Raw genomic sequence first — 11,299 nt, 5'->3', positions numbered from 1 at the left:
AGCAGCTGCAGACTGAGAGAAGAAGAACAAAACCAGCCTGACTGTAATGACCAAGGCTGACGTCCCCGACAGGGATGACATGCTCTTATAAGCCGACATTAATGAGTTAAAAGACGTGTTGAGTGCAGTGAAATGACCTACGTTATCATCCTGGTCGTCGTCTGTGTCGTCGTCGCTGACCACGGGCTTGGCCTTCCCTCGGCTTTGCCTCTTCTTGCCTTTGTCATGGCTGCGTGCCTCCTTGCTCAGCTTGATCTTAACGCGCACAGACTTGGCTTAAAAAAAACAAAAAAAAAACAGAAGTCATTCAAACAAAGGCTGTGGGTAACCATCGTAAAGACATTAAAACATCCACATTTACACTTAACAGAAATAAACATGTTTACAGCCTGGTACAAATCTTTTATTTATTTTTTATTATTTAAGATACTTTAAAAATAATTTAAGGCTGCTGCCAAGCAGTGTCATACAATGACCAGCAAGGAGCGCCATACACATTGGCTTTGCCCAAGGACACACAACAGTGACTAGGGAGGAGTTGTGATTCGAACCACCAACCTTCCGGTTTTTGGACAACCCTGCTCTACCACTGAGCCACTGCTAATTCCCTCATTGTCACCCATTTTGAGTGTATTGATGTTTTTCATATTTAGTCAGGTGCTGTCAAGATGGCTACTGCCATCGGAACTGAAAACCTTTAGCCTGTCTAACCTCACTCTTCACTCCGACAGGCTGTGAAACACTTGAAGCTGAGGTCAGCCGAGGTTGTTTTTGTGCAGGTAACAATTTAAAAGCTTCTTTCCTGTCCTCTCTACTCTGTGTGTCCCTGTGTTGTCCACACTCTTCTCTATACATACAAGAGCAATTACCCAGCACAGAATTTAAATGACACGACACAAGGTTGTAGTGTGTGTGTGTGTGCGTGTGCGTGTGTGTGTGTGCATTCATATGCATGTCCTAGAAAGTGTGCATTTTACCCTCAGCCTCTGAGTCATCCTCATCATCATCATCCTCGTCGCTGTCATCCTCACTGTCTTCGTCCTTGGCAATTTTCTGTCTGGCACTCTTGAATACAGACTGAAGAACAATGGAGTCCTCGTAGATCTGCATAGAAAATAAACAGACGTAACAAAAGCGACCCAACAGTTAGTAACACAAGGTGAAAGGAAGAATAAAGCAGATAAAGAAGCGTCAGCGGAGTAAAACACACAGTCTGGAGAAACAATTACTATTCACTGACAGGCTGTAAATATAGACCTTATCCAATAAAGCCACGCAATCCTGCGCTGTCCAGAGAAACCTCGGCTCTTTCTTTGTCTCTAAGGGTTTATATAATTCATCACAAACAATCCTTGCTGGAAAGCCATTATTTTTTAAAAAGGGCAATGACAGGCTCCCTGAAAATGGAACTTTGCAGCAGAGGTTCGACACAGACGTTTAAAAACCTGATGTTTATTCTGTACTTTGACTTTATTTTTTATCAACACCTTCACATGTGTGAGATTAATTGATAGGTGAAGAGTAGCAGCCGTCCATACACGCCTCTTCTATAAGCAGGGTTCTAGAAATAAGTAAAATAAATAATGCAGCCGGATGAGCTCTGACTTTCAGCAGGGATGGAGCCTGAAGGCCAGAACAGGAGCGGGCCAATAGAAAAGCTGCACTACAATAGAAGAGAAACACTTCAGAGCTGAACAGTGGATGGTGCACTATACTTCGAAGGTTCCCAAAGCTGTAAAATACGAAGCTGAGTTTCCTTTCTGATCAATTTTAAATGAATTTTCTTAATTTTCAATGTGTAACCAGAGAAACTTCACATGCTATAGATATTTCACTGTTCAGCCTCCACAGACGTTTTTCAAACTTTCACTGTCAGCTGCTTATTGTGGTCTGACCTGGGATCCCTCCAAGTTGAAGGTCTGTGCGTTTTGACAGAGCAGCATCACGTCCTTCTCCAGGTCTGCCACGTTTCTGTATTTATGGTTCCTCACACGCTCCTGTGGACAGAACAGGTACATGCTTAAAACTACAGAATATAGATTATGACTGAATGATTGATCAGCTGGTTTCATTCCTTCTGAATGTCCACAGAAAGCAAAAAGCACCATTAGTTTGATTGTTAAAGACAGAATCAGGCTTTTCAACATGATTCACTGTTGTTACCATTAAAGAACATTTATTGTTTGTTCAAATGTGTACGTCAGTAACGCACCTTGATCTTCTTGAAGTCCACGGGTTTTCTGATCAACTCGTAATATTCTGGGAGCTCCTTCCTGGATGGAAGCTGAACAAACACCTCGCTGAGCTGCCTTCCTGACCTGGAAACAAAGACACAAAATGCCACATTATAGCTTCATAATCTACCATAACCGTACAGTTTGGTTTTTAGCTAGTGCTGTTAATTGTAAAATAGAACAAGAGCCTCAGTCTGCTCGTTTCCTGGGGCACACACTGGTGATGAATTTTTCCCCATATGGACGCCAGGGCTACAACATCCACCATCTTCAAGGATTTATTCCAGGGTTGTAAAAAAATGATGATAGGAGCCTTTCCCCCTCTCTCTCTCTCACACTCACACACACACAGTGGTAGTGGTTTTGTTCAAGGATGTTTCCACACAAGAGAAGCAAAGACATTCATCAGCATTTAGTAAAAAAAAACAGCTTGTTTTCACTTGTGCTGATTAATGGTGATCGCCAGTCAAAATAATCAGCAGGCTGTGTGTGTGTGTCAGTTTGATCTCTGAGTCGGCAAGACGAGAGAAGCAAGGAGAGCGTCAGACAAAGTTTACACTTTAAAATGACAATATAAATAACAGCTCAGATTACACCCACAGATAAGTGCTAATTGTAAATGCGTCTCTTTAGCTATCGTCTGTGAAACAAAACCAATTAACGCTGAGCACAGACACAAGTAATGTTTTCTGTGGTGTATTGATTGCTTTAATTAGGCCTCTCAAAGTGTGCAGTATGTTGTAAATACCCAATAACAAATGCAGCACAATTGTTATTATTAAAATGTTTACACTTGAGTGTAGTATTAGTACGATGGTATTTCACACCACCATTTTAAGTTTATAATTAAGGAGAAAATATCTATAAACTGGAGAGCACTTGCTCATGCCGTGTTTTGTGTTTAAGTCTTAATTTCCCCAGAGATTAGGGGAATAGGCGAAGCGACAGGTTAGTGCCAGAGGAATCGATGTTTGTGTTTCAGCATCTTGTAAACGTGCGAGCTTTGATTGCAGGTTATTCCCCCCCGCTGATCATCTGCATCGCACACGTTTTTTTTCATGCCAGCCAGCAAGGTCGTTCCAAAACCAAGCCGTCCTTCTCAGAGTGTTTTAATGTGTGGTTACTTCTTTTTAGTGATTAATGGAATCTGTCAACGCACACTTCCTGACCTTTTTTTTGGAGACTTGGCATCATCTCAGATGTTCCTTTAGTAAATTTAAACAGACCTGTCCGGCCAAACAGAGATCATTTCAGGTTTCCTCAGATCAATGATAAGAAGCTTAAGACACTGCAGGATGAGCCGGACCTCTGACCCGGACGAGCAGGTCCACAACTCAGAGCAGCTGAGAGACGAGCTGTGCATGGAAAAAGAAAAAAAAAACACGAGGAGCACTTTTCCTGCACTCAATTACTGCTGATGTGACCTCAAGTCTGTAGTGGTTAATTTATGACCACTGGAGAAAAATGAAGTAGAAGCAACAGCTAGATGATACTAGAAACCTCCAGACTGTGGTTTTAGTGGCCTCTTCAAGGGGCTCAGACAAAATGTGTCCGATAACAACTGAGACAGACTAGATCGGGGTGCAGAGTTTACACAAAAACCACAGCTGCAGTCCACACAGGAGTAATGAATGTGATGCTTGAAAACGGAGAGCCATTCATTTCTAATCCCAATAATTATTCTTTAAGAAATCACTCCAGGCAGCGGAGGCAGCGGCAGAATGAGGAGGAGAGTTCGAGTTCAGGGCTCCTGATGTCAGACTCTTTGGATGCTTTATCACCCACTGCAGCGTCTGTGTGCATGCTGTGATGCTGTGAGCCTCGACTCCCTGTGCAGACTGTGCTGGGCTGGATGGGGCGCTCAGAATGGATTCTGACATCTTGTGTGTAAGTGCGGTGCCTCTCGGGCACCTCTGAGAACACACCCAACCGCTGACTTCGATCAAAGTCACTGGAATTACTGGAAGTGTGACTATGTAGGCTCAGGGGCTGTTCTTGTTAAAGCTCATTAGAAGAAGATAGTTCAGCAAGTGCTGACTTCAAATCGATCTGCTCTGTGCATGACGTACTGTGAACGTGGAGATAACAGTGATCTCTGTTGCCATGAGAGATTCACAAAAATGCACCTTAATCAGTATGTTGGAGGAAATGGAGCCTGTTTGTCTCGCTACACTGAGAAGATAAGAGTTTATTAAAAAAATACATCCGAACCAGACTTAAGCTTCTCGCACATTTCGCACTTCAGAGCAACACAAAAATGGAAGCGAGCAGCAGCAGAGCCACCAGAGATGGGAGATGCTCTGGGAAGAACAGCCATTGACTGGGAGAGGAAAGAATTTGAGTTCTGGAAAGGCAGGTAGCAGTTCTCTGGAAAAAAAAAAATGTCGGCGTAGTAGACAGCCAGTGCATATTTCTGCAATGGGAACACGGGCACGTCACTTAGGCCGGCCAAAAAAAGAAAAAGCCCAGACACAACAGAGAAGACCACACAACCATCCTGCTCCTAAGACATGACTTCATTCTTTACCCTCCTGACCAGGAAGAAAATCTGCACTTTCCATTTAATAATCAAGGCCTGGCCTATTTGCTACACTCTCACAAATGAGGCAGCACTCAGAGGTACAGTTTGCCATAATCATAAGAAGGACAGTGCCTCAGGAAGGCAGATGCACCTCTTTTGATCCTCCATAGAGCATCCTTCCAAATGATTACAAATAGCTCGGACAAAACCAAACTTTTTAAATGTTGCACTCTTCTGTCATTCAGCCTGTTAGTCAGGGTTTAATAATGGACTTCTAGACAAACGGTGGCTTTCTCAGTCTCAACTAAAACCATCATTAGTGTATTTCTACAAAAAGTGCTTGAAATCCTTTCACATGCAGGTTTACCCCAACATGGCTGCCTGCCTGCCTGCCTGCCTGCCTGTCTCCATCTTTTTCTGAGGTCAGAAATGGGAGTAAATTGTCAACTAAACTCCATCTTAGCCCTGAGTCACCTGTCACGAGCACAGCAGCAGTGTTGGAGTCCTCCATTAGGAACCGCTTCACTGCTGTGCTGAAGCATGTGCACCACCCATACAGCCAAATGCACAATGCATGTAATTAGGCTGTGGTTTTGTAAAGACACAGTTTTGACACGTTTGCACTTCCATGTGTAAGCAGCTGCACAGCAGCTGTTGACAGCTCCCAGTGTGTACCGTACCATTAAAAGGGACCTAAGTGCTTCTACGGCTCCAGAGCAGGGTCATTGTGTTCCGTCTTTTATGTTGATGTCTATGTGCAATTGCATGTTCAGATTTTGTTTTGAATGATGACCTAACTGTTGTAATTATGGTGTCGTGTGTTGCATTATGGGATATTTATGGCTCTAATGTTACCAGGATAGCACGTGTTAAAATGCCTCTATCTTGCATTTGTAAACTGGGAGCCGAGTTTGCTTCTTACTGCTGCAGCTCTATAAACAAATGAATGAATGAATAAGTGTGCTCACCCGTCTCTGTAGTTGATGACTGTGTCGATGATGGTGTTCATCTGCTTGGTGAGCCTCGGCGGGTTGGGGGAGAGCTTCTCTGCTGGCGGTCGTCCACGTCTCTTCTTGGCCTTGGAGCTGCCGTCATCCCTGCTCGACGAATCCTTGTCCTGGCGTCTTTTGCGTTTGCGCTTTTTCAGCCGGATCTCCTCCTCCATCTCTTCAAGGTTTCCATCCTCAATGGCCTTAAGGTGGAGAGAGAGACATGGATAATCCTATAACTGCTTCAAATATGACTCAATGCTGAAAGGTCTGTCAATCAGATTTACACCAGCTACATCTTGTCATGATTTATCTGGCCTCACACAGATGCCTAAAGTTTTACACATCCAATTTCCATTGACACACGTCTGGAACTCATTTCATGTCATGCTCGGTTGATATGTGATGGTCTAAATTCAAAGAGACATAGCTCATTAACAGCAAACTCCCATCTACAGCATCATGTTGTTTTTAACTCTTCCTTATCAGAGCCCTGACAGCCTACCAGCTTCAACGTTTTTAAATTAGACCTCCTGGTTCCAACACCTTGGCCTCAAAGTTTGGTCGTTCTTTTTTTGTTTTCCTTGAAACATCTGAGCCACAGTATCAAATTAGCATCAAACCAGGCATAAACCTTAGCATCCAATTATGGTCGACTTGGTCTGCTGACAATACAAAACGCTTGTTTGGTGCCTGCCCCCAGATTTCTAACATTAACGGTCTGAACCCCAAACCTCAATGTGACATCTGTCGCATTTGAAGCAGTTTAAGGTCATAAAAAGGTGACAAATGTCAGTTCTTACCCGGAGCCACTGTTTTTCTGTCAGGGTGTCGCTGTAATCCACATCCCGCCGACAGCGTGACCCTCGACCGAACATCTTTTCCTCTTCCTCTTCATAGGTGAGCCGTTCCACCTCGGCATCATCTTTGATGATCCAGGAGGGCAGCTCGTCCTCCTCCATTAGACGTGGCTTACGCTTCGGGTTCCTGGCGTCCTCCCGGCGTCGGTCCATGTCCATGCGCTGCGATTACAAAGCAGGTCAAAAGGGCAGGCCGACAAACAACTTTTCTTTGAGTTACATTGCTACAGAGAGGAGTGGATCCTGTGGTTTTATGATGCTAACAACACTTAGTCAATTTAATGTTACTCATCAGTTACTGAACATCAGTTTGAAACGCAGGGCATTTAGCCATATTCCTCCTTTTGTAGGTGTTTTTCAGAACTGGAATACCAGTCTAGAATTCCTGATTTCTTATATAAATCTATCAATATTATGGAGAAATATGGAGTTTTAGGTCTGTAAGTGTATTGCTGGTATTTCCTGGTAGAGACATATCACCACTATAACTGTACCAAATATCAACTCTCCATCTTGCAGAGAAGTTTTTGGCCATTTTTAGGTGTTTTTTAACGCCCAGACTATTCGAGATAGGAAGACTTTGATTACATTTTCGGATTCTACGGGAAACGTTAGCCCTATGCAGCAAACACCAGATTCCTACATGCAGCAGAGAGCAGAGGCCGTGCAGTAAAATCTTAAACTTGGCTAGAAGCAAATCCACCATGAACTAAGAAAAAGTATTTTGCAAATGTGACACTTACAGATCTTAAACTCTGGATGTCTCCTTAATATTGACAGATGTACATCAGTGAATTTTTGGACAAATATCTGAGGGGGTCATTCCATGTGAAATCATCCAGCTTCAGGCACATCAGCCGGATGATTTCACGATACGTAAAGGCTTTAAAAATGCCTTAATAATATCTAAGGCATATACATAAGTTTCATCCATATATAATCAGTAAGTTCATGTTTTAAAACTTTCTATTTCAAAACACTCTAATCTAAATTCTAATTAGAAACGGGAACTGTTCTTACCATGAAGAGCTCAAATTCATCTTCATTACGTGCTATCATCTGGTTAAGGGTTTCATCGTCAGGCACCTCATCTTCCTCCTTAAACATGAGGAAAAACATCAGACAACAAGCTTTTAAGCACCTTGGTTCTCACTGAGCAGCAAATGCGAAGCCTCTCGTTCACTGAATGGAACATTACAGGTGAAAGGACGCACAAGTCGCTCATCACATCAAGGGAGGCTTCTCTGGGTCTTCAGTGATTCAATCAAAACCATCATGTATAATTTAAAACAAGGACAAAAATACTTCTCTCAGAAAAGAATATCAGAATTCAGAAAAAAATTCTGATATAAATACCTCAATAAAAAATTCATGTAGGCGCCGCTCTTACTTCATTTTGCTCCTCGTGCTCTAAGATGGCCTGGAGGAAGACACGGCGCTCGTGGCTCGAGGACTTCTGGTCAAACATGCCAGCCTGGATGACCTTCTGATCCACGTTCAGTTTGTATTTGGCAGCTGCCAAGATCTTCTCCTCCACACTGTTGACGGTGCAGAGACGGAGCACGCGCACCTCGTTCTGCTGACCGATGCGGTGAGCTCGGTCCTGAGCCTGAAGGTCCTGGAATCAGCAGATCAAGTAAGAGAGTTAGAGATAAATCACAATAGAAGACCTGGTGATGCCACAGGATATCACTGTTTGACTGAACCTCTCTGCATTTTACACTCCTCAAGTTCAGACTTGGTTAGATTTTCCAAAATAAAGCGCGTTCAAGCACCATCGGAAAGTTTAGAGTGATGCAATTCTACCTGTTTCTACTGCTTCTTTCTGTCATTTTGGCTTTTTTCTAAAGGGTTCAGAGGGTTTTTTTGCTGATAGTATGCTTTGGCCTGTTACAACAAGTAAACATGGCTCCCCTGACCACTGGTGTTTTCACTGATAGGATATAAACAAGCTGCTGTCATCTCTGCAAAGTTAAAATCAATAGTTGTGCTTAGACTGCCGGCTCTTGTTTCAGCTGAAAAGGTGTCGACAAACACTCAAACCACAGAAAAAAACGGTGAATGATGCTGATCCACTCAGCAGCTGCCTCTGTGCCACTCCAACAGTGCGTTTAAACACTAACAGACAGTGCTTGGACACACAAAGCGAGCGCTGGCTGGCCACGGACCCTGAAAGACGACCGGGGTGATGTGATGCCCAAAACTATCAGCTTTCATCTCGACTCCATGGAAACTTTTTAAAAGGAAAATATAACCCTTTAGATTCCAGTCAAACTTTAAAGGGGATTTGTACAAATTACTGCCCGGGACCCCGAATGTTGCATCAGGTCAAAATGATAATGAAAAGATGTGGGCCGCGTTCTGTCACAATTTAACAGATTTGAAAAATGTTTAATGTGGAACAGTTTCAAGTTTGTAGACATCCAGCTGAGAAAGACTAAAACCTAATGCTGTCAGACAGACCGGCATGTAGAGAGTTAAGTCCAGTCTGCACAGGATTACTTCTGGAAACCTCAAATTATTTTTAAAATGACTCAACCAGCTCATCCACCAAGATTTCCCTCCTCTCTTTAAGCATGGTATTTTTCCTAATTTGTTCATTAATGAATAGGTGCTCACACTGTCACAACGTCAAGTTATTTTTACAGCCTTGAGCAGCAAAGAGGCAGCTGACAGGAATAAAAACAACTTCAGCATCAACCTGTGTTAGTTGAAATATGGAAATTTGTGGTGACATTTTTAGACGTTGCAGACATGAATTGGGCTGAGATCACAGATGACCTCTGCAATTATTCCAAACTAACATGTAAAAATAAGTAATAATAAATAATAAGAGAGCTGAGATGTTTGTAAAGCTGACTCTTCTGTTTCACCTTTGAGCTCAAATCATGTATAAATCTGCCCAGTGAGCCTGTAACTGTATGACTGTTAGCTTTCATTTAGTGATGTTCAGTTTGTTTGTATGTGCAGCGCCCCCCTGATGACATCGGATAAAACAAATGTGTGTAATGCGTGGCCACGTGTTTTTATCACACATGGCCACACATTATTTTTGTTTTATCCGACATTAGTGCGTGGCCACGCATTAACTATCTTTAACTATCATTAACACGTGTTGTTTTCACACGTGGCCATGTGTGACAATAACACACGTGGCCATGCATTAACTATCTCGTGGCCACATAACAAGTGGCCACGAGATAGTTAATGCGCAATGAGAAAATAATGCTAACCACGTGATAATTATCGCCATCACTCCCATGCAGAGACTAGACTGTTTGACTGATTGTTAACATGGACAAGCCTGAATTCATTTCATTTTATTTTAATCTTGGGATGAACTGCAATGGCATACTTAAGTCACTTAAGTATGCCATTGCAGGTTAGGCATGTTAACCCTTTCTACTTCAGCTTTCCAACAATAGTCGGAGAGCACAGAGGAGCCGTGTTCTGCTCCAGATACAGGCGAGGATGCTCCTGGTTAACCCCTTATCACGTCGAGCTTTAACGAGGACCCACAGCACTTGTTCTTCCTTGCAGGCTGCAGCGTTATTGTCTTTAACTCCGCGCTGTACATGTAAATCTTGCCACTAACAAAGAAAACAACTCTCCACTGACATGCATACATCCTCTCTCCCGGTCTTGTGCACACACCCTCATGCACGCTCACTCTGTCACAGGTACGTGCGCACACTCACTTCCCAGTTTTCCCAGTAATTAGAAGGGGACACTTGCTTCGGCTGCTCAGAATACATGGGCTTAAAAGCAAAGACTATGCTGATGTCGGGGAAGTAATAGATTTCATTATTCACCAGCTGGAAACTATGTGTACAACAAGTGCTTAAAGAATGGCATTCGCATTAACTATGTGGTGGCCATGCATTACTATGTAACAAGATAACAACCACGCGCGGTCAAGCATTATTGTTTTTGTCACCAGAGGGGCTCCACAGTAATTTTCTACTACAGAAGAAATGGTGGCAGAAATAACAGGTTCTTGTTCTCTGTCTTTCTATTTCAATTTCTGCTAAAATAAAATAAATCTTACAACCAGTATTTTGCTCTGCAGCAGCGCTCAGCTGTGCTGATTTTCATCCATTTTTTCAGAGAAAGCAAAAAACAATAATCGAAGGGCATCCTGCTGTACCTGGTGTGGGTTCCAGTCACTGTCGAAGATGACGACAGTGTCAGCGGCCTGCAGGTTGAGTCCGAGGCCGCCGGCTCTGGTGCTGAGGAGGAAGATGAAGTACTGAGATCCTTCCTCGTTGAACTTCTTGAGGAGCATGGCCCGGTCCTCTGACTTGGTAGTTCCTGAAACATAAAAAAATTTTTACATTTGGTGTGACACATGACATGAGACAGCTCATACATCATGTCCGTTTCAATGGCAGCACAGCATCACTCAAGTGGCATGATAACTCAATACTAAAAACAGACCCTTTCCTTGACTTTCACCTTCATCCTGTCCTGACAGAGCAGCTACATGTTCCAGCAGTAATTACCGAGTTGTTCCTGGAAACTCAAAACTTCCCCCAGTGTGGCAAATATTAGAAGACACTTCACAGAAACTTTCAGATTACAATGTGAGTTGCATTAGTGGTTCCTTTTCATGGCTCTATCTCTGTATAGTTTTGGGCTTTTGGAGTCTTAATGCACAAGCAAATTGCTCCATCATACATTTAGGATCCAGACGTC

General features: G+C 43.0%; 1 protein-coding gene across 1 annotated transcript in view; it reads right to left on the bottom strand.

Annotated features, from left to right (window-relative positions):
* The window catches only part of smarca2 (SWI/SNF related BAF chromatin remodeling complex subunit ATPase 2), a 45,816-nt gene that overhangs the window by 4,949 nt on the left and 29,568 nt on the right, over positions 1-11,299 (bottom strand). The window contains exons 25-33 of the mRNA XM_028413560.1: positions 10,752-10,915; positions 7,995-8,222; positions 7,625-7,702; positions 6,548-6,766; positions 5,724-5,947; positions 2,213-2,318; positions 1,896-1,997; positions 978-1,104; positions 142-275 (exon numbers count right to left, since the gene is read on the bottom strand). Of these exons, the coding sequence (XP_028269361.1) occupies positions 142-275; positions 978-1,104; positions 1,896-1,997; positions 2,213-2,318; positions 5,724-5,947; positions 6,548-6,766; positions 7,625-7,702; positions 7,995-8,222; positions 10,752-10,915 (1,382 nt within the window). The remainder of the gene's footprint in view (positions 1-141; positions 276-977; positions 1,105-1,895; positions 1,998-2,212; positions 2,319-5,723; positions 5,948-6,547; positions 6,767-7,624; positions 7,703-7,994; positions 8,223-10,751; positions 10,916-11,299) is intronic.

The sequence above is a fragment of the Parambassis ranga genome, chromosome 9 (genome assembly GCF_900634625.1).
Source record: "Parambassis ranga chromosome 9, fParRan2.1, whole genome shotgun sequence".
Taxonomy (NCBI): Eukaryota; Metazoa; Chordata; class Actinopteri; family Ambassidae; genus Parambassis; species Parambassis ranga.
The sequence above is the reverse complement of the archived record's forward strand: the minus strand, read 5'-3'. Positions and strand labels throughout refer to the sequence as shown.